The 24763-nt window shown below is 41.5% G+C and overlaps 1 protein-coding gene across 2 annotated transcripts; it reads left to right on the top strand.

Moving 5' to 3' along the window:
• Positions 1-1796: 1796 nt before the first annotated feature.
• LOC146311345 (retinol dehydrogenase 14-like) lies at positions 1797-5569 on the top strand. 2 transcript variants are annotated; one of them, XM_084742464.1, is made up of 2 exons: positions 1797-2114; positions 4887-5569. In XM_084742464.1, exons 1-2 carry the CDS (start codon positions 1872-1874, stop codon positions 5502-5504), a joined length of 861 nt encoding a protein of 286 aa, XP_084598590.1. In that variant the 5' UTR covers positions 1797-1871; the 3' UTR covers positions 5505-5569. The 2 variants fall into 2 exon arrangements, with proteins under 2 accessions (XP_084598590.1, XP_084598591.1); XM_084742465.1 differs by having other exon boundaries at positions 1797-2084.
• The last annotated feature ends 19194 nt before the right edge of the window (positions 5570-24763 follow it).

Here is a 24763-nt window from a genome sequence, read left to right on the forward strand (position 1 = left end):
GTACAGCAATGAAGATCCACTTCAAAACTGTCAAAAAACAGCTTTTGCCTCCTTTAAAACACACCTATGCTCCCATACAACTACAATATCAATCCACTGATCTGCCACAAATTCTATATTTAAGAAGATGTGCAGATGTGCAGTTTTTGTTCACACTGTCAGAGAGGTGGGAATTGAACTACATGTGTATTGATGATGTTGTTCTGGACTGCATTATATTGAAATGTGTTGCTAATATCCCTCTATGGTGGCTCTGACAGGTCAGTGTACTGTAACTTACAGAAACATCTGCAAATAGACAAAACATGAGCAAATAAGAACATCTTCATCAGTTTGCGAACACGTATGCAGCATTTAGAAAACACGCTGCAAATACAGAAATGTTCTGCAAATTAAGAAAACATGCTACAATACACAAATGTGATGCACATACACACAACAGCAACAGAAGTGTTTCTAGAGGACACTAAAAAAGAGCTGAACATGGCTTGGACAAACTTACTGTCACAGTTTATGACTCATGAAGGTCCTTTCATTCACTTATTTTATCCAGTCCAGACAATGGTAAAAATTATCGTTTTGCCTGCAGAATTAGTGACATCTCCTAACTTTTTAAAACGCATTTTTATGTGATGTCCTTTTAGCCATTTTAATCATTTTTTATTCTTTTATTTCTGTTTATTTACATTGACAAGATAGCATTGTTATATATTTTTTAATCAATTCAAGTCGAAATTATGATGACTTTTTTTAATCTTTTCTTTTTTATTTTCATTTCTGTTTATTTATATTGACACATATTTTCTTGTTTTTATTGTTCATTCTATCTATTTCTATTATGTTTTTGTGTCTTTTGCTTTGTTTGATTTTACCTTTAGCTTAACTTTGTCTTGCTTTAGCCCCACAGTTTTGCTTTCTGTTGTTATATTGCCCCCTAAGTATCCTACCTTATTATTATTATTTTTCATGTTTTCTATGTTTTTAACACTAGATCAGTAAAATTAAGTTAACTTTGTTTGCATAAAAAATTCAGGACCCCAGTTTTTTACTTTTCCTGAAAATGTGTTATGTAGCACCCTTATTATTAAAAATGGTCAGGTTAAAGCCAAATTGTGCACAGTGGGTGAGAAAGAGAATTAGGGCCAAAAGTTCTATTTACAACCACAAAAACCAAACTTGTTCTGGCGATCTTCACTCCATTTCAATTCTATGGACAGTATGCATGTGTGTGTCACTGGTACTTTCCACTATTTAAAATAAGTAACGCTACACCTGTGAATTTAGCCAAAGTTATTTCACCCTTTCACAGCACAAATGCCCACTTGCTTCATGAGGCTTACATAAACTTTATGTCAAGATTTTGATGTGAGGAGGTACGGAATTCAATCAAACAGGTGTCGCTCCCAATCTGGGAGGTGTGAACAATATGTCATATGTAATCATCTTTAAATGGTATGGGTAGTTAGCAGACAGATTAGTTTAAAATCTAGATTCAAACATTCTGTAAGTAACTGAGAGAAATGGAGGGTTGCAACTGTCCCAAGTCTCCCCCACTGTGTCATGAGTTTGTTTTGAATAATGACAGAAAATACGATTACACGGCTAACTAAATAAATACCCTCCATTATAACGTGCAGATTATACAATTGCAGCACAAAGGATAGTAAAACAACAGCCACTTGTAGAATTGCGTTGTTATTATTTAACAAATTCAAGTTTAATTGTTGAAAAGCCACTTTTACGAGTTTCACAAAGGCAACTATCGCCCGCTGTGAATTCTGGGTAATGAAGTATTTCTATGTTGTACACAGTCACGAAGCTAACGCTAGTTAGCTTTTGAACTCTGAACAGTATATGTTTAATGAAGCACAATGATGAATGGAAAGACGGTGATAGTGACCGGAGCTAACAGCGGGATAGGCAGAGCCACAGCAGCCGGCATCGTGAAGCTCCAGGGCCGGGTGATCATGGCCTGCCGGGACCTGAGCAGGGCCGAGGAGGCGGCCCGGGAGATCCGACAGGAGACCGGTGCAGACAGTACACAGCTGGTCGTCAAACAGCTGGATCTCAGCTCGCTCACATCTGTACGCACTTTCTGTCAGGACATAATAAAGGTAGATAGTGTAGAGTGCTTTCAGTTATGAGGCCAAGTTTGCTTTCCACACAGCTCAAATGCGTGGTTGTTTACAAAGAACGTCAAGCCAAACTTCAGTCAAATATTGTTCATTTTTAATAAGGGGAACTCGTTTCTCCTAAAATCCAATCATGTACTCCACGAAATTATTTTCTGCTTAAAGCGATAACATTTGGAATACATTCGGTTTCACTAATATCACATGTTTAAGTAGGCTTAGGCCCGATTTTAACTTTATAAGCCAGTCACTCCTACTATCTTCAAGTAAACATGAGATGCAAAGCTAGTCTCAAACAGATGTATAACTAGATATTTTAGTAAAATGGGGGCTGGTCAGTGGAGTTGATTAATGCCGAATTGAAGAACATTATACACTGAATTACTTAAGTCCCTTTGAACCACGGGTCTTCCTTGACAAATCAATAGAGGTGTATAATTTCTAATACAGGCAGATTTTTAATGGAGCTCTCATTACTGAAGAATAACGGAACTTAACATTGTGAACATATAACCTGCCTGTTATTGTAACAAGTTTGTGAATTCTTAAAAATCAAGCGTTAACTCACTTAATTATACATCACTGAATACTTAAAGTTAATTTACTACAGCAATATTTGTGTCTGGTGGAAAGTAAGCTTTTATTTTTTCCTATTCTAATAATCAGTGGCAGAGGAAGTAGGCTGTTCAGATCCTTAATTTTACTATACCATGATGTAAAAATGCTCAGAGTATGCAAGTATAATCAGGAAAATGTATTTGCATTTGTATGATAAAAACTTTTTTAGACCACCTAAACAGTTGGCGATTAATTTTCTTGATTACAATCGACTAATCAGCTCAGACATACTTGTATACTGTTTGGTAGTTTCATTTATAAAAATACACATCTTATTTACTCCTGTGTATGCAAAAAATCTTAACCTGTAAGCAAACTAACCAGTAACTAAAACTGTCAAATAATTATAATGAATTAAAAAGTACAATAGTGTAGAGACTCAAATATGAGTGTGACAAATTTGTACTTAAGTACAGTACTTGCATAGATATTAAAAGAAAAAAAAGTGTTATAACAAGAGTAGCTGTGAAGATGTGATAGTCTATTTAAGCCACTTGAGAAAATCTCTAGAATAACATGAAGTCCAACACAAAATTTTGCTGAAATAACTGTAAACATATGTTTAATCTGCAACATTGTTTGTAAAAGCGCTCCACCTTTGAAATTTCCATTTTGGACCAGAATAACTGTTTTGTATGTCTGTTTCACATTAATCAGAGTTCAATTTAATGCTCAATTTTCACCGATTGAGTTATCATCTGTTTATGAGTCACAAGAAATCATTAATAATCTCGTTGAAGGTGTAGATGTGTATAACTTTTAAATTGACAAAAATGTTGATGGAGTTTGTCAGCAGTGAGACAGGCAGCTGCATAATTCATCATGCAGAGTGTGTTATTACAGAGCAGTGTGCTTTTATGTTTTCAGGATAACAGGCTGAACTTTTCATTGACAGACAACTAACACTTACAAACAGCTGATCAGTTTACAGTGAAGGACTCATCGTCGCTTGTTCTTGTCACTTTATGCACCTCCTGCACTCCCACACAACTCACCTCAACCAAAGATCGTATATTAAGCAGGATTACTATTATTCTATACATTCTATGGACCCTAATTGCTATTTGGACTGCTGCACTAATTTTCCCACTCACACTGACTACATATTGCTCCTTTAATAAACAGATAAACAAAATAGAGCATAAAATAATAAAAGTATAAATATATAACACTAGTAAAACTGAAATGCTTTTAAGCATATTTTTAATTAAAATAGAACTTTTCAACGTTATTTTTAAACAAAAAAGTTCAGGGAGCTCTCAGAATAAAGTACATGACTGCCTGTCTGTAGCTCTGCAACTGTCAGTGTTGACTGGCTGTTACTCATGGTGTCTAATCAATCAGATAGTGTTGTGGGTGGGACATGGAGTTAAACCGCAGAATGATGACTACAGACGGAGAGATGAGGCTGCATCAGAGCCAAAGACGTGCATTTTTAAAATTTTTAAGTGATTATGTTAATTGCAAAAATGCAGAATGAGATAATTGACCAGGCTGAATATAGGATGACCCCTGCTGCTGCTGCATGTTTTTAAATGCAGATTTTACACTAAATCTTAAGCTCTCGACCTTTCACAGACACCTCAAGAGGTCATAGCAAGTCTTTTACAGCACTTATTGTTCAAATAAAAGCACTGTCTGTTAGAGCTGGGCGATATTATGGGCTATTCTGGGATATACGATATATATCTTGATATACACATTTTATATATATATGTGTGTGTGTGTGTGTAAAAACTAAATTCTCAAATACATGACAGTTTTATAGTAAGGTTGTGCGACTTCAACAAAATCAAATATAAAAATATTTATGTATATTACAATATTGTAGGGATGACAAATGCTGCGTTTTTATCGCAATGATATTTTTGATAAATAATAAACTGTAATATGGATATAATGACCTAAGTGAGTACAGGTAAATAATAGAGCAGCCAGAAAATTACATCACTTTACAGTAATGCAACATTTAAAACCAGGAAGGCACAGCACTTATGCCATATCACAATGTAACAACATTCAAAATCTAAGACAATATCTAATCTCACACCATGATATTGATATAATATCTTTATATTGCTCAGCCCTACTGTCTGTAGGTGTGTTTGATATTCTCTCCTGTGTGCGTCTGAACAGGAGGAGCCTCGGCTGGACGTTCTGATCAACAACGCCGGTGTCTACCAGTGTCCTTACACCAAAACAGAGGACGGCTTCGAGATGCAGTTCGGGGTGAACCACCTGGGCCACTTCCTGCTCACCCACCTGCTGCTGGACCTGCTGAAGCAATCCGCCCCCAGCCGGATTGTGGTGGTCTCCTCCAAACTCTACAAGCACGGCGACATCAACTTCGAGGACCTGAACAGCGAGCAGAGCTACGACAAGGCCTTCGCTTACAGCCGCAGCAAACTGGCCAACCTGCTGTTCACCTGCGAGCTGGCCCGTCGCCTGGAGGCCAGCGGGGTGACAGCAAACGCTCTGACCCCGGGCATCGTGAGGACTAATCTGGGGAGGCACGTCCACGTCCCGGTGCTGGCTAAGCCCTTGTTCAACCTGCTCTCCTGGGGCCTGTTCAAGAGCCCCGAGGAGGGAGCTCAGACCTCAGTGTATCTGGCCTGCAGCCCAGATGTGGACGGCGTGCAAGGACAGTGCTTCGCTGACTGTAAGCCTCAGACTCTGCTGGACAAGGCCACGGACCAGGAAGTGGCCAGTAAACTGTGGGACATCAGTGAAGTCATGGTGGGAATAACCACATGACACCTCAAATCAGTTCTCACACAAACCAAAGTGTCTGAAATCCTGAAAAATCCTAAATATTCTAAATATTCTAAATATTCAGTGCCTTGTCCTGTACAGCATAGAGTGTTAAAATAGTTTTAGAGCACACTGGTGTCACAGATTTTTTTTTTCAGCCACAGATGCTCATCCCCCTTACAGGGCTTAACTAAAAAATATGACTAAAGGGTGATTCTGGAATTTTTAAACCTGTGCCCTATTTAGTTTAGAGAATTTGGGGTCTAAATGCCTAATAGGTACAAAATGTTTCAGACTGGTCCAGTAGATCACCTAAAGGGGTTTGTTCCGATCTGAACTAACATGTTAAATCACTAAAGTCGCACAATAACTTAAACAAACTAACTGATCAAGGAAACAGTTGACCAACAACTCCTGTATTCTTCGAGGTAAAATTACTGTTTTTCTCAATGGGGTTTGGTGGCTGTGAAGACAGAACTGTAACAGCTTCAGGTCTAGGGCAGAACAGTTTTGAAAAAATATCAAATTGTGATTATTCTGACTGATACTGCAGTTGTGATATGATTTGTAACATTAGAGGTAATGATCATTTTTACATCATTGTTCTTATTTTGATCGAAAAACATGTTAAAATGACGATTTTGTGATTTTTTTTTTGCAGGAATCTGTACCAAATGAAGGTGCTTTTAGGACAGGGCATCTCTGCCTCACAGAATTCATTATTTAAATGTTTTTCACACACATTTAGCCTTTAACAAATATTGCATCTCCTGCAGAAAATTGTAAAGCCATATTTTGATCAAATTTCGATTAATTGTGCAGCCCTATCCAGATCCCTGTCAGAAAGGACTTGTCTGAAAAGGTCTTCCTCTGCAGAGATCCTTTCCATAACGCTGTCTGACACTTAGAATAACAATCAGTCTGTCAGTGGCAAAAGCAAGCACTTTTAGTGGACGTATTTTGACAAGTGCATTTGCCCTGAAGGATAACATTGCAGCCATTATAGCCTGTTGGTCCATTAACAGAAGTTTTTGTTTGGGACACCCCGACTGTTATTGGCAGATATTCATTAGAGTTCAGAGCACTGGTTATTGTATGGATCTGTTTCGATCCCTTGCTTTGAGGAATATAAGCATGGTTTCATTTAAAGTGCCTGAAAACATTTTCTAAATCAGCTACTGTGACATTTCTGTGTTTCTGTTTTTCTCTGTGCTCGGCTTACAGGTTAGATGTGGGCGGAGCTTAGTTGAAAAATGTGGTGTAACATATCTCCATGCATGAATCAAGATTTTATTACATTTTACATCAAAAAGTCAGTGAAATATTTGGTCACCGTCTCAAATGTAAAAGCTCTTGACCAAATAAATAATTCAGTAATAATCAAAGTATCAGTAAAATTAGAAATCTGACATTTTATTTCAACTTGCCATATTTGAGAGTCTCATACATATTTCAGTTCTTATTAAACAATATGATCCATACACAGGATTGTGTCTGAGCAGTACAGACCATATTATGTCTGTTCTGACTGGACAACAAACAGATGTACACAGTCATGTCATGTTTGAAGCCATTTTTCCAAGAACAAGTGATCATTTTCATTATGTAACAGAGTATGAAGAGACTTATTTTTTTAATGCTTGCTTATTAATCATGAACTGTGGTCATGACATCACAATGAACAATTTGTAGAACTGCTCTTAAATTTGTGCTTTAAATAAAAGCTTTTAACATCAGGAAACAGTGTTACGATTATTTGGTTATGCACCCATTCTTGAGAATTGGGATGAATCATGTCCTACAAAAAAAACTTTACAATTATTAATAACAACACTCTAATTCCAATTTTTTGAAGAAAATTTATCCTTTAAGGATTTATGAAATGTTATGGTTTGCTTTATTTTTTTTTAATGTCTAAACTTGCCCTGTGCCAGAAAACACGCTTGTCCAAGACAAGAATTCACAACTTCAAACAACTAATAAATGCGTTATAAGACTTTAAAATCTAAAACTAACAATACCTGCTGATTACAGAGGTATAAAATGTGCTATTATAATCATCTTTGTTTTAAATTTGATATTTTATGAAAATGTTGGCCCTTTAAAGTTGTGTCCCAGATTTCCATCAGCTTAATCAGATTTTTATAAAAACATGATTTAATCAGGCATAAAAAGGGTTTGCTCTTCCCTAAGGACCCCTGTCTCATTTCCTGGTTTAAAAAAGGCAGAAATTTTTAGACAAATTCATGAAATAATATTTCTATTAGATGTGTCTCAAATCTGTAGTCCTTCTAAATCAAAGTTAAATAAGAATTATGGTTTGTGTGTTTTGATTAACATTAAGAGAACTCTGAGACACTTTAAAATTAAAATGTCTGCTCATTATGCTGCAAAACGAAAATACAGAACATTTTGTCGACTGTCTAGCCAAGAGTTTTGATCTTTTAAAATGTATTTTTCAGCAAAATTGAAGGGTAAAAATCCAAAGCTCCCTCCTAATTCTGAGGAACGAGTGATAGATTATTGTTGCTCAACACAGAAACACAAGAGTCTCCTGGATAATGTAACACACTATAGTTTTATGACCTGACCATCAGATTTCTGTGTTTGCTTCATAGCTCTAAATGCTCCGGAGCCTCAGCTGCCATCGCTGTGCAGAGGAAATCAGTGAGATGGATGATCAGAGTAAATCATCTCGCTACATTGTTGCAGTTGGAAGCGAAACAGCCCGTTACAGCTGCCAATATCATCCAAATTTGAACTATTGTGAACTCAACGTTCAATTACTAACATTTTTCATAACTTTTGACCATATCTCACAGCCTTCTTTAAACTGATGGTTCACTTGCTAAACTTTTTCTGCATTATGAAATATCACTATTTTTAGTTTCCTTTTAGTTATTCTTGTATATTAGTGAGTCCAAGTAAAATAACAGAAAATCTGGCAGTCCAGTGAGGTTATTTCAACCTGTCTCTTATATAAATCAATTTTCTTAACATAAATGTCATTTTCCTGATTCAATGCAGCAATCTGTCAGTCTGTCTTTTTTAAATGTGCGGTGTGGAAGATTTAGGGGATTTATTAGCAGAATATGGAGTGTAATATTCATAAGAATGTTTTCATTAAAGTGTAAATGACCTGAAAATAAGAATGACTGTGCTTTCGTCTATAAAGAGCGCGGGTTCCACAGAAGACCTGATGGCCTGCATTCACCAACCATTCTTAAGAAAGATGTCTTCTTAAAGCTGACTTATGCAGTTTTTACTGAGATTCTGACATTACCAATATTTTCTTTATGTGGGATTTTGTTCTTAGGAAAGTAGAAAATCATTTATGTCAGTGCTGACGTGTGCAGAATAATTGGTTTTAGGATTTAAAATTACTAAAATATTTTTATGATGTATTATATTTTATTATCTTCATTAGAGTTGGGGCAGGGTGGCTGCCTCAGCGGAGTTACTCTGTAAATAAATGATAAAAATAGAAGAACTGTAGTGACCCTTCTGGGGTTTAAAATGATGCAGAAGCAAATGTTTTACATTTTGAACACAATCTAACCACTTAAGCAAGACTTTTTTTTTTTTTTTTTAAACACATGGACACTGAAATAATCGCCTGCTTTAGTTTTTATACAGCTGTGTTTAAATGTGTCAAGTTGTGTTGTATTAAATGTCAAGACCAACTTAGGTTCTCCTACAGGCCTGGGAAGCGGAGGGTGAAGTGAGGGGTTGGTTGCAATCTGCAAAAGAACAAAAAAAAAGGAGAGCTGTACTGGGTCAAGAACAGTAGTGGTGGTGATGGAGTGCTGCAGGAATGAGAGCTGAAACACTGGAAAAAGAGTTAGAATATTAACACATCCAGTTCTCTCGTCTTAAAGTCAGTGTTTTTTTTTTTTGTTTTTTTTTGGATGGGTTTTTGGTTATCTGCCTGAAATAAGTTTAAGTTTAACACGAGCTGAAGAGATTTTCACATTTTCTTCTACGACGTTAAATGCATCAGTAAATGCTTTTTGATTTTGAAGCTTTTACGTGTTATAAAAATGTCTGGTGCTAAAAAGTAGCAAAATATGACATTTAACATCATCATGCTGAAGTCACTTAGTGATGATGATGTTGTGTCACATTAGCTTTTTGCCTCTGGTGGCTGCACTTTAAAAGAAAGCAAATTTGTATTAGAAACAGGCTGAAAAAATCAAACTTTACTGGCAGATTTTTCTATACCTGTTTGAAGAAAAAACTGACTACGGACCCAAAAACAGACATAATGACTTGTTGATATGGGGATTTTTGCAATGATGAACAGCAATGTTAATTCTTAAAAATTTAAAAATAGTAAAGTTTACTAAGTCACATGCTGTATACTCAGTCTTGAAAACAGGGACGAAATCATGTTTTGAGGGGGGTTTCAACTTTTACTCTTCAGTTATGCTGGAAAATATATTTAAAATCAAAATCAGAAACTGTTTTATTGCCAAGTACTTTTTCACTTTTGAATTTGCTTCGGCTTGTTGGTGCAAACAAACATAGTACTAAAACCAGCATAAATAATAGTAGAAACAATATTTAAAAGTGTGACTGTAAATAGATGAAGAAGCTGTGCAGTTTTATGTCCAAAAGGTTTGATTTGTAACATGCAAGTTCACATAATAGGAAGACATTGCAATGTGCAAAATAGACTGAAAATGACTGAAAATTACATTAATGCAGTGGTTCCCAAACTTTTTCTTGCATGTTCCCCTTTAGAAGCCAAAAAATGGGTGTGGAGTGGGGGGCAGTGTCAGTGGGGGTCACGGGCCGTGTTGATGAGGACAGTTGCAGATGGGAAGAAACAGCTCTTATGGCATGAAGACTGCAGCTTCCTGCCAGAGGGGCGTGTCTCAAAAAGTTTGTGTCCACAATGGGAGGGGTCACCTACAATCTTACGTGCCCACCTCAGGGTCCTGGAGGCGTACAGGTCCTGAAGATTACAGCCGATCGCGCTCTCGGCAGAGCGAATAACGTGCTGCTGTCTGGCCTTGTCCCTGGCAGTGGCAGCAGCATACCAGCTGGTGATGGAGGAGGTGAGGATGGACTTGACAATAGCAGTGTAGAAGATAGGTAAGGTAAACTGCTGCAGGAAGTACGTCAAACTCTTGGCTATTAAACCTTGTAACCGGCGAACCTCCTAGTGATTATATTTTTTATTAAATATAGACAGATGAAAAATCTGACAGAACTAATGTCTTATGGAGTTGACATCCATATATTTCGTATATATAAAAATCCTTAAAGAATTCAAATAATTGGTATTAATAATTTTTCAAGGTTCTTTTTGTTTGTTTGGTAGGACATGATTTGTCCCAGTTCTCAGTGCAACATATATTGACCCATCTTCATTTCCCTTCTTCCTTTTCAGCTTATAAGCCAGTTCTGTCAGGAAAAATCACCCTAATATACATGTTTTTAATGTTGGGGCTACGTCATATTGGCAACAGGTCTAATAACATTATTTCAGTCAGTGGCTTTAACCGAGAAGAATTGAAAATAAAAGATTTTCTCTCATGTTTCTAAATATAGGTAAGCTCTCTGAGAGACGTGCTTGATCATCGGCACTGTGAGGTAGGTCTGTTATCTTCTTGTGCTTTAAGTCTCTATAATCAGGTGTACATAATAGAATAATGCCCAGCGACTTGCTTCATTTACAGACTGCCTCATTTACACACAGGCTCCAAGGGAGGAGGAGGAGGATGGGGGGTTAGAAATCAAATTTCTACAAGGGTTAGTTAGGCTTCAGTCAGCCATGCTGCTTGCTCTGAGAGTGCTTATTAGCTGGGAATGTTTTCTCTCCAGGTCACCCGCAGATAGAGCACTTCTCCCTACATGAAGTGGTAGTGAGACCCCCAGGATACGTAATGACTTTCCCACCTGTATTCTTCATTAGGACATTTTCTGGATCATTTATAGAGAGCTGGAAAACAAGGGAGAAACACAGAGGCAGCCGCTTTATCAAATCCATCTCACACAACAGGCTCCTGGGGCATTTTAATGGCAGCTCCGTCCTATTTATTTTACAAATAACTCCAATTAGTGCAATTACAGAGTTTAATGTCCTTAATCGGCACAGTAATATTGATAGGTACTGCACTGCTAATATAGATGTGAGGGCCTCACTCAGGCTGCCCCAACGGTCCAACACATAATGGTTCAATTAAAAGTGCATTAAATCTGTCTTTTCCTCAGCTTCTGTTGGACTGACTGCGCTCGCTGTGCTCAGGCCTCCGGCGAAATCAGCTCACACACTGAAATAAACACAAAGTGTTCAGTACCACTGCACCATACTGTTCTCCTTTCATCTGTCACATTTTTGCAAACACCCTTCGAAATGAAGGCTCCAAAAGGGTTCTTCCTGAAGGGCTGAGGTTCTACCATTTGCCTCTGAACAACTCGTTTTTGAAGAAAATGTATGACAAGGGCTTTTTGTGAGACTAAGTGTTCCATTAGGAACTCTTTTCATCCAGAGGAAGAAAAAATTGTTCTTCAAGGATTGCTGAAACCCTGCAATCTTTCTTAAGATGTTTTTGTATAAGTCTTTTATTTACAATATTGGCAGGAATGGTGAGATGGCAGCCAGCTGGAGTTTGGGGCTGGAGGTGTTTGGGGAAGAAATCCAGGTGGAGGCTTGGCAGAGGGACTACCGGAGATGAGAGCTGCCTGATGGGCAAGAGGCCTGAGCTGAAGAATGGAGGGCTGATTTCGGGTAGACGGCCTGAGGATCAGACCATGGCAAAGCAGGTGACCCCAGGCTGACGACATGGGTGCTTGACAGGGATGGAACAAGAGGACGTCAGGTGGACGACTTGGGGTCAAGCATGATGGATGGTGCAGGTCTGGAGGGCGACCAGGAGGCAGGGCTGAAGGGTTGCCAGCTCTGGAAGATGGGCAGGAGGATGACCACACAGCACGACCAATGAGTGGAGCTGCTCTGGAGGTCAACGGCAGAACAGATTGGCAGAACTACTCTGGAAGCCATCAACAAGACTAGAATGCAGAACCAGAGGTTAGTGGAGACAGAGAAACTGCTGCAGCACAGGAACCGAGGACAACTACAGCAAAGGAACTGGTGTCTGCAGCTCAGGCTCAGTAAATTGCTGAAACTCAGGAACCGGTGACTGCTGTAGTTCAGGTTTGGCAGATTGCTGGAGCCCAGAAACAAGTGACAGCTGAAGCTCAGGGTCAGAAGACTGCTGCAACTCTTAAACAAAAGACTGCTGCTGAGCAGGAACAGGTGTTTGCCAGGCTGCTGCCAACTGCCAGCCGGGACCAGGTCTCAGCTGGGTCACCACCTGGGAACCAGGAGTAGTTGTCGATTGAACAGGACTGGTGGCAAATTTTTGGCACTGGGCAACCAAGAGGCCTGGATGCTGAGCAGCTTTGTGGCATTGGGAAGCTGAGACTCTGGGATGCTTGACGGCTTGACTGCCGCTGATGTCGGGAACTATGATGACCATGTCTTCTCCTGTGACCTCCATGGGACCCCGTCAAAATGACAAGGAGGCTGGCAGGGTGGTTGCTAGCAGGATGAAGTGCTTGGATAAGCAGATAAGGTAGAAAAACGAGTTTTTGTTTAGAATACCAGCAGGAAAGGTAAGGTGGTGGCTGGCTTGATGTTCAGACTGGGTTTAGGGAAGAAATCCAGGTGGAGCTTCGGCAGAAGGAATCCTGTGGATTAGAGCTTGCTGACAGACTTAAGATGGCAAGGCAGGCAGGTGAGCAGGTAGTCCTGCAGACAGGAAAGCCAGGCATATGATTATGATTAGTAGACATGAAACAAACAATCTATAAACAAGCTATAGACTGACAAGACAGGCAGGCAAATAGATACACTTCAGAGCTAGAAGCTCAAGAGCCTTTTTTGTGGTAACTGCCTGATTTTGTGTGGTTTCTACAGCCACCTTGCAAAGCTTTCATCGTGGTAACAATATCCACCCAGAGACCCAGCACACGAGCCTGCTCATGCCACGGCCTGTTCCTCCCCAGTGACACGAGCTGGGCTGACCTTACCTCACATTCACGGCTGATGTTAGACACGATGGTGGAACCACATCAGCCACAACAGTCTGCAGCAACACAATTAGAGAGGGTGATGAAAATCTTGAAAGAATGTGTGAGACCGTTCTAGTTTCACATATCAAGATGTCAAGGTTAATGGTTTCATGCTATAACCCCCGACTAACCCCCAGATACAGACACAGCTACAGCACTGCTGCAGTATAGACCACACTATAGTTGTGATGAAGATTTAAGGGATTTTGGTTATCTTGGGTTTTAGGAAAACAGCGATCAACATTTTTCACTATTTTCTGGCATTTTATAGACCGAACAACTAATCAATTAATGGAGAAAATAATCAGCCGATTAACCAACAGTGCTAATTTGCATTATATTGCCTACAACATGCAACAGGTCAAGGATTGTCCTAAGTCAGTGAGTATCACCATGTCATGACCTTGTTTTTTGTGCTAAATGTTCTCTCCTAATCAGTCTTTAGTCTCGCCATGTACACTTCATGGCAAAGCAGTCAAACGATTGCACAACTGTCGTCAAAGTCCTGCTGAGACGAGGCCTGTCAGGGTTTATAACACTGACTGAAAAGTCAGTAAAATGTTGAGTGTGAAAAGCTGACGCAGTCACACTGACAAGTTGAGTTCTGTTAATCATCACTGGACCGGTGGTGAAAGTGAATGAGGGGCTGCTGACAGGACGGATGATGTTTCTGTCGTTAACAATTAGTAGGACGTCCATAGACGTTCTGACGGAGAAGAAATTCATCCTCTATCAGTTTATTATTATCACAAAGGTAGTTTAACCAATTATTTATTATAGCTTCGCATAAAAGTTTGTTTACTTGTTTAATTTTCTATTGTGCTGCTTTTTTACCACCTGGATTTAACTAAGCAAATAGGTCAGAGCCTTGCAGTGGATAATTACTTCATGGTAGTGAGGAGCTTCTTGTTTCTGAAACAACCATGTCAGAAGACATATTCTGTGGTTGTGGAAAAGATGTGACTCTGTTTCAGAAGAGACAAATTATTGTTCTGCATCAAGCAAAGAAAACAACTAAGGAGATTGATGAAGCTGCTGAAACTGTGTTAAGAACTGTCCAACACATTATTAAAACCTGGAAGGATAGTGGTGAAGCATCATCTTCAAGGAAATGTTGTTGGAAAAAAATCTTGAAAGATTGTGATCAGAGATCATTTAAACGTTTGGTGAAATCAAATCATAAAAAATCAACAGTAGAACTCACAGCTTTGTTTAATAGTGAAAGTAAGAGTATTTCCACACACAATGTGAAGAGAACTCAAGGGATCGGGACTAAACAGCTGTGGAGCCTTAAGAAAACCACTTATCAGTGAGGCTAATCAGAAAAAAGGCTTCAATTTGCTAGAGAGCATAAAGATTGGACTCTGGAACGATGGAAAAAGGTCATGTGGTCTGATGAGTCCAGATTTACCCTGTTCCAGAGTGATGGGGCATCAGGGTAAGAAGAGAGGAGGATGAAGTGATGCTCCCATCATGCCTAGTGCCTAAATGAGGTCAGCTCACTACCTGAATATACTGAATGATCAGGTTTTACAACAATGGATTTTTGTATTTCTTTCTTTTCTTCTTGACGTGTGGTGGACAATCCATGTGTGAAAATGATGTCTCATGCTCCCTGAACCAGAGTCCAGACCTTCACCCCACTGAGAATCTTTGGGATGTGCTGGAGAAGACTTTACTCAGCAGCCTGACTCTCCCATCATCAATACAAGATCTTGGCAAATGTTGTGAAATTGCATAAGCGTATCCAGTATCACACATCATGGTCCAAAGATTTATTCATGTGTCATTTTACAATGTAGGACTGTACAATGAATTTGAAGTCGTAACAGTTAAAGCCCCCTTCATGCTACACACACAGAAAAAGTATAAAAAGATATTCAAATTAGAATAAGAACAAAAGCAAAAATAAGCAATAGAGTAAAACAAACTATAAAAGAAGCATTGAAATCCAATGTGTAATATCAGCATTTTAAATTATAGTGCAAATATGTCAACAGCAGCAATCACACTTATACATAATATGGTTTGTAATATAACTCATATTGGAAACATTGGCCGACTATTAAAGGACCAGTGTGTAGTATTTAGTGACATCTGTTGGTAAGGTTGAAGACTACAACTTACTGAATACTGGTCACCTCAGCCTCCCCTTCCATGCATGCAGGAGAAATTGTAATCGCCATGAAAATCATGAAGAACGAGAAAGGCCAGTTGGCCAACGTAGAAACATGGCAGTTCAACATGGCAGCCTCTGTGACTCCACACGCATGTAGATATAAAGGGCTAATTCTTACGGATAAATTCCACCAGCCACAGCTGCATCGCATTACGGCTGTGTCACGTCAGCCGCAGCCATTCTACACAATGCTTGTGATTCCACCAGCAGCGCTTGGTGGAATCAACCAGTAAGGTAACAAAAACATAATATTCTTTTTTTCAGGCAATTATACATTAATGAAAACACACTTATGAGTATAATACTCCACTTCTGCGACCTTGTGCCAATTGATCCCCTTGAATCTTATACACTAGACTTTTAACTATTTAACCATTAGGAACAATAGTTCTTTCTCCAACACTTTTTTTTTCTGGCATGCCCTCTTCACAATGTTGTGGTGGGCTCAGGAAAGGCAGGGTTGGACCCAAACGCATGCAATGCAGGAGGCAGAGGAGAGCAGTTCAAAAGGATATTTAATGAACAAAAAACCAAACAAAAGCTTACATCAATGACGGGGGTGAATCCAAAAAACAGGTAGGGAGGAACAAAACCAAAAATCCATAAATCCGAAGACACTGGGAAACACTGACTGAGACGAGACGAGACGAGACGAGAGGGTGAGAGTCAAAGTGACAATGAACCGACAAACAAAAGAGGACAAGACACAGGATTAAATACACTAGGAAGGGGAAGAAAACAAGACACAGGTGAGGGCAATCAGAGACAGGTGAAAATAATCAGTGATCACAAAGGGAGGGAACACAGACAAAGACAGGAAGTAAAACCAAAACACATGAGGGAGGAACAGAAACTATCAAAATAAAACAGGAAACAACCAACAAGAATCCCAAACCATGACAGTACCCCCCCCTTTAGGGACGGATCCCAGACGTCCCTTCATAAACTAAATCAAAACCTCAGTCCAAAAAAAAAAAAAAGAGTCCAAGAGGAGCAGGGTGGGCGGAGGGGGTCCAGAGGAGGGCAAAACAAAATCAGTCACGATCTCAGGCACCCAGCCTGGCAACAAGGATCAGAAGTCCGAGTTCATAGGCCCCGGGGACTGGACAGGGGCCAGACATGAAGGCTTGAGGGCCAGGCCGAAGCGAAGGCGGAGAAGCAGGAGACCTCAGGCGGATGGCCTGAGGGCGGGGCAGAGGCGAAGCAGGAGACCTCAGGCGGACGGCCTGAGGGCGGGGCAGAGGCGAAGCAGGAGACCTCAGGCGGACGGCCTGAGGGCGGGGCAGAGGCGAAGCAGGAGACCTCAGGCGGACGGCCTGAGGGCGGGGCAGAGGCGAAGCAGGAGACCTCAGGCGGACGGCCTGAGGGCGGGGCAGAGGTAGGGACCTCAGGCGGACGACCCAGGTGCAGGGCAGAGCAGGAGCAGAGCCCTTCTTGAGGCCAGCGACGAAGGCGAAGGCAGAGCCCCTCTGGAGACGGGTGACGAGCAGGAGGCCGGCGGCGAAGGAGGGACCCCTCTGGCGGACGAGCAGGAGGCCCGCGGCGAAGGCGGGACCCCTCTGGCGGACGAGCAGGAGGCCCGCGGCGAAGGCGGGACCCCTCTGGCGGACGAGCAGGAGGCCCGCGGCGAAGGCGGGACCCCTCTGGCGGACGAGCAGGCGGCCGGCTGTGCTGGCGAAGACGGAGGTGGAACCCCTCTGGCAGTTGTGGCGACAACTCCAATGGCAGCCCAGCCACAGCAGGAACTGGAGGCTGTGGCGATGGCTGTGGCGATGGCTGTGGCGATGGCTGTGGCGATGGCTGTGGCGATGGCTGTGGCGATGGCTCAGCCGGAGCAGGAGGAGGTGAAGATGGAGGTGGCGGCTGCGGCAGTGGCAGCGGCCCAGCCGCAGCAGGAGCAGGGACTGGCGAAGACTGCAGTGGAGGCTGCGGCGGCAGCCCAGCCAGAGCAGGAATTGGAAGCGACGGCTGCGGCGGCGGCCCAGCCGGAGCTGGAAGTGGAGGCGACGGCTGCGGCGGCGGCCCAGCCAGAGCAGGAGCAGGAACTGGAGGCGGCGGCTGCGGCGGCGGCCCAGCCAGAGCAGGAGCAGGAACTGGAGGCGGCGGCTGCGGCGGCGGCCCAGCCAGAGCAGGAGCAGGAACTGGAGGCGGCGGCTGCGGCGGCGGCCCAGCCGGAGCAGGAACTGGTGAAGACCCAGCCAGAACAGGAATTGGTGATGGCAGCTGTGGTGGCAGCGGCCCAGCCAGAGCAGGAGATGGCTGCCGTGGCCCCTCCAAGACAAGAACTGGTGGTGGCGGCCCCTCCGGGACAAGAACTGGTGGTGGCGGCGATGGCGGCCCCACCGGGACAGGAGATGGTGACGGCGACCCAGCCGGAACACGAGGAGATGATGGCGGCGACCCAGCCGGAAGAGGAGATGACTGCGGCGGCCCCACCGGGACAGGAGGCGATGGTGGCGGCGACGGCCCCACCGGGACAGGAGATGGTGGTGACAGGGGGCTAGCAGGCCAAAGGCTAGCCTTACTGGTAGCTGGCAGGATGCCAAAAGGCTGAGATGAAGCCTGGGCCAAGACCATGTTTAGCTGCTGAATCCGGGCAGTTAGGACTGAAAGTGTCTGTTTCTGGGTGGCCATTAAAGTGACATTCTGCAGGATAATATTGTCCAAACCATTGCCACAGTTCTGCTCTTGGAAGGTGCCTGCTGGGTCCATCCTTTTTGGTCGGTTCATTCTGTTGTGGTGGTCTCGGGAAAGGCAGGGTTGGACCCAAACGCAGGCAATGCAGGAGGCAGAGGAGAGCAGTTCAAAAGGATATTTAATGAACAAAAAACCAAACAAAAGCTTACATGAATGACGGGGGTGAATCCAAAAAACAGGTAGGGAGGAACAAAACCAAAAATCCATAAATCCGAAGACACTGGGAAACACTGACCGAGACGAGACGAGACGAGAGGGTGAGAGTCAAAGTGACAATGAACCGACAAACAAAAGAGGACAAGACACAGGATTAAATACACTAGGAAGGGGAAGAAAACAAGACACAGGTGAGGGCAATCAGAGACAGGTGAAAATAATCAGTGATCACAAAGGGAGGGAACACAGACAAAGACAGGAAGTAAAACCAAAACACATGAGGGAGGAACAGAAACTATCAAAATAAAACAGGAAACAACCAACAAGAATCCCAAACCATGACACACAAGCCAAAGAAGTTCATGTGCCACTTTTTAAAAATCAATCATTAGGGAAGCAACCAATTTAAGTTTAGTGAAATACAGGCCAGCATGACAGCATCAGCAAACTTTACATATATTTCTGTATATTCATTCAACTTAGTTTCACTCCATATTTTTTTCGTGGGTCATCCAGGCCCCAACTGCAGCGGCTCTGCACCCCACAGTCTGAGAACCACTGGTTTATCAGCATGTGGACACCAATTACTTTCCTCGCATGTAGGTCAACCTATATGGCTCCACATCACATTTTCTACACTGGACACCCAAGAGAGCACTTAATCATGTTTTGCACACTAGAAAGCCACACTGTAGTGCACTTTATCGCATTTTGAGGGCACTTTTGCTGCACATTTTCGAACATGGAGGCGTTCATCAAGTGTAATAGCTTGATCCAGGATATTGCGATGGATCCAGGTCTCTGTGAAAATCACAAATTTGCCTCAAGGGGCTTTAAAATCTATCCATTGATCCTTGAGGATGAAGAAAAACTCCTTTAACTGAGATAAACTGGAAGACAGCTCAGAAGAGAGGTGAAGAGGCTGAACCTCCCAGAGGATGAAGACCCCTCTCCCTGATTACCACCCTTGATCTGATGCAGTTTTACAGTGCTCCTCATAATAATTAATTCCATGATTTAAAGAGTGTGTTTTGCTCTCCATATATTACACTGTAGGTGTTAGGGATCACTTCAGGGCCAGTATGGAGAAGAGGATTGATTACAGCGACCAATAACTCGTACATGACATAAAATAAACAATAAATAATCCAGCCTCAGGTTCTCAGTTGCTACACTGAGCAGTTTTCACTGAATGATTTAACAGGTCTTGACTCCAACATCTTCTACTTTCACCAGGAACAAAGTGCCAATTCTTTATCTGTGTCTTTCATCTTTCCAAACAGCGGCTGGAGCAGCACCAGGCCTACGGCAGGCTGAGGGAAAACAGCACCAGTATTTAGTTTGGCCCGAGTCTCTGCACATCCAAATGTGTTCTGTGCTGCTGTAGCTGTGGACCACCATGCTGAACTTTTCAACTTCCCCCCCCAAAGTCTATAACAAATTATTGTACGTTTTATTGTGTAATAATTAGAAAGCTTAGATATGAAGCAAAGTAACTGATGAGTGATAAAGTGCATATTTGGATTTTCACACGAAGACGTGATTTCTTTTTTTATTTAGTGAAACGACACAAAACAGGTGAGACAATACAGAAGGTCAAGTATAAGTCAAGTAAAACTACAGATTCTTAAACTTACTTAAACTTTAAAAAATGGAAGAGTTGATTCAACATATTTACTGCAGTTAAAGTTAAAAAGCCATATGTTTTTTGCTTTGTCTTTAAACAGCCATGCTGTTCTTTGAAATAAAGTTGTGTTATTGTTGCCCATTTCACTTTAATTAGAATTCAAATTAATGCCAATTTTTTGCCAAATGAGGAAGTCTCTGTTTATGAGTTGGAAGAAATTATTAATAATCTTTTAAAAGGAGTAGCGGTTAAATTGACCAAAATGTGAATGGAATCTGGCAGGCAGAAGGCGGTCACTGAACTCCAACTCCAGAGTGTGTTACTTCAGAGCAGTGTGCTACTGTTTTGAGGATAATAGCTTTAACTTTACATTGTCAGACAACTGACAGACAGCTGATCAACTTACAGTGTAAGTTCATTAATTCATTGTCTGCTTATTATTGAAGGGTCACGGGGGGGCTGGAGTCTATCCCAGCTGACATCCAGGTTCACCCTGGACAAGTCGCCAGTTCGTTGACCAACTAACCTATTTAATGCACGTCTTTGGACTGTGGGAGGAAGCCGGAGAACCACGAGAGAGCCCACACAGACACACAAACTCCGCACAGAAAGGCCCTGCCCCAGCCACAAACTCCGCTGCCCCCCAGCTGGCTGGAGGATTTGAACTCAGGACCTTCTTGCTGTGAGGCAGCAGTGCTAACCACTGCGCCACCATGTCATTGTCTCTTATTATTGTCTAATCACAATGAACCAGCTTCAACCATAGATTGTATATTAACTCTTTCCCCGCCAGTGTAAATTTTTTGATAAAATTCACAATTTTTTCAGCACCGACAGAACATTCAGTTCTATGAATACGTTACCACGGAATATATTAAACGAATGAACAGATCTGATAGTTTCAGACTTAAAAAAAGACTTGTTCTAGCTTCATTCATTCTTTTTATAAGCACTTGAATGCTTGTTGGTTGCATCAAATTAATCCACTTTTCAGACAAAACACAGAGAAAACAGCATTTTGGTGAAAGAGGGTCTCAAGCTACGTAACACCACCTTCTTCTGCTGCTGCTGAGGTCTGGCGGTTCTCTTCTTCATCAAGTGACAAATTTTTGTCAAGTCATCTGTCACAGCGTCCCCTACCGCCTGGCAGTGAAAAGAGCAATTGATGTTAAATCTTGTAATTGATGGAAAAGTGTTGTGTCTTAAATGACGGAAAATTTCATCAATGGCGGGGAAAGACTTAATAAGAAATAATAAGAAATATAACAGGATTTCAACATACTTAATATAAAGTCTATGGCTCAAACTTGCTGTTACTTATTTTTGGACGCATAATTGCTACATATTGCTTCTTTAACTTTGGAAAATACATGGTGCTGATTGCCAAGCTCTTGCTATCTTAAGTTGTCTTCACAGCTGGGCTGAAATAATCAGCGTGTTGGTTGTTCCATGACTTTACACTGATGCAACCCTCAGAAAACACTCTGGGCTCATCAGAAGTATAACTGATCCATATTGCATCGTTGGAAAATTCAACATGAATGTTCTATAAGCAGATTAAGCAGCAGGTCTCCCTCGCAGCAGACTGTGGGCTGAGTCAGTTATCTGTCATGTGGAACACACCGGTTAATGATGGGTTACAGTGCACCAAGCGGAGATCCCCGTCAGCCCGAGCTCTGGTGAATGAAAGGTGAGCAGGAGCGAGTCTCCGCGAGGAGCGAGCCCATAAATCATCTGGAAGAGTTTAGTGTAAAGTAGCAGGAGAGGCGGGGGCCCGAGGAGCGCTTGTCTTCAGCCTACCGCTTGGCCAGAGGGATTTGTTTTCTTTAACCAGTCCAAACAGTCAGGAGAGGAGAGACCGGGCCTGCTCCTCACGGTCCCACCGTGGGACTGTCCTTCCCTTTCCCTCGTCTTTCTGTCAAACATACACACATGTTCCCTCACATAGATTCCCTCTGTAGGCTGGTGTGTTCTCACTCATATAAACACTCTTTGGCTGTTGTTTATGCTATCACTTCAGCTAACTGTCTTCTTTTTGCACACTGTGGATGTAGGACCAGGCGTGTTGCACGTTTCCTCTAAGGTCTTAAGCAGAATTAACCAATTAAAGGGTTATGTTGTGGTTTAGGTTACGCCGGGTTAAGGTTGAGGTCAGGGCCATGTGTGAGGTGAGGCTCTGCCAATCCTACCAGCCTCAAAGGAAGTTCTCTTTGAGAGTTCCTTGCAAGAAAGTACCCCGTGAAGTACTTCAGCATGGACCGAGGGTCACAGCTGTTACCCAAACTGTTTAGGGTTTTACTTTTTAAGGTCAATGACTTATGAGGTGGCTTTTTGTTACTTTGCACCCGACTAATGTTTTTCTTCCCACCCTATAGGTCATTAAGTAGCCAACCATCCAGTGACTTTGCATTTTAACTTTCTTCCTGTTACAAATTTTATGAGCTGCCCAGTGATTTAACGGACGGATCCTCAACTCTAGTGCTCAACACCGGAGTCCCCCAGGGCCGAGTGCTCGGCCCCCTCCCATTCACACTGCACACCCATGCCTGCAACCCTCGACATAGAGAAAAATCTATTGCAAAGTTTGCAGGTGACACATCATCATCGGCCAGATTTAAAAAACAATGGAACATCATATCAGAAGGAAATTAACATTCTTGCAGAGTGGTGCGCAGAAAAAAACCTACTGCTCAACGTCAACAAAACCAAGACGAGAAAGAACATCACACATCTCCACCCAGTTAAAGAAGGCTCAGAAATGGCTGTTTTTCTTACAGCCTGTGTAAAGGAAAAAAAGTTTTTCTTCTAAACATATTATACATTAGAATAGTCGCTGAAAACATGTGAAAAGACTATATATATACTAATTATGTAGCACTGAATTGTGGAGTTATATCATTAAATTGTTGTTCACGACCTCTTTGTTCAGGAGTTTTTGGGTGGAATTGAAACATGGTTTGGTAACGTACCAGAGCCATGGTCTTGCAACACTATAAAACACTATCCAAAACTTGTCAGAAAGGCTCAGGCAGGAGTCTCCAGGTATATGTTAGTTAAATTAATTAAAGTCAAATCGGATTTCAAGTTTTGATTAAGGGCCCGTTTTCAAACTGTAATTGCCCGTCAATAGCTGTTACTTTAGCAGACCGGTTAAATATATATTCAGACATTAATATAATATATTCACCCCACTGAAATGTATTATCTAAATAATTAGATTACTTTATTGTTAATGTAATTGAATATATATTTAGTCAAAAGCTGAAAAATGATAATGGATAAATATAATAATAACATGGATTTAGCAGATTTAGCCTACTGATGATACACTCACTTCATAAATAATGACACACTGCTCATGAAAATATGTAAGGCAGCTTTGTTTTCATTTTTAAATAACTTTGACCAACCAAGGTCTGTTTCCAACCTGTCTGATTCATGGAGAGGTAAATCATGCAAATACAAGGTGACCGCAAAGAGACAAAAAATGTCTACAATGACCCAGTGACAGCAGATGGAGACATTATACTACACTGAGGAGAAATAAATCTTCTAGAGACACAAAGAGACTAACATAGGAACACAAAAACCACTAAGAGACACAAACAGCTACAAAGGAACAAGAAATGATCACAGAGACATTAAAATACTCACAAATGAGCACAAAACAATCACAAGGAGAGGAAACAAATACAAAGACACAACGGTACAACAAGGAGACACAAACTACCAAGACGAGACAAATAACAACTATGACGAGACACAAACAGACACATTGACAACAGAGGAACACAAAATGATGTCAAAGAGACACAGAACAACTACAAAGGCAAACGAAACAATCAGAGACATAAAACAACTACAAAGAAACACAAAACAGTCAGAGACATAAAACAACTACAAAGAAACACAAAACAGTCAGAGACATAAAACAACTACAAAGAAACACAAAACAGTCAGAGACATAAAACATCTACAAAGAAATACAAAACAATCAGACATAAAACAACTACACAGAAACATAAAACAATCAGAGACATAAAACAACTACAAAGAACCACAAAATAATCACTGAGAAAAACAAGACAACTACAAAAGAACACAAAACGATCACAGAGACACAAAACACCTAACCTAATTTAGATTTAAGTACTGGTTGTACTTGTAGGTGTGGATTAAGGATTAATTAATGGTATTTGAAGGACTGTTTAATTTTTTTCATTAACAGCACCCATCAGTATATCAGCATTAGTAAATGAACAGTGTTGTGGTGTTTCTGTGTGAGTCACTGCAGTAGAACTCTCACACAGAGCACAAACAGACCAGAGAGAGATCACGGCCTCGGCATTCAGTCCCTCAGAGGTCGACGCTGTCAGCTCGTGCAGCACCTGAGGACCTGGATCCACCTGGCTGACTGGACCGGGACCCTCAGAAGTGTACCCGTTAATATCACAGGGAATTGTGTCGACATCCGTGCCCCCTCCCCCGCCCGCTCCCACTGCTCTTAAGGCAGGTCGTCTG

This window comes from Lutjanus erythropterus, chromosome 18, assembly GCF_056507025.1.
Source record: "Lutjanus erythropterus isolate fLutEry1 chromosome 18, fLutEry1.hap2, whole genome shotgun sequence".
Lineage (NCBI taxonomy): Eukaryota > Metazoa > Chordata > Actinopteri > Lutjaniformes > Lutjanidae > Lutjanus > Lutjanus erythropterus.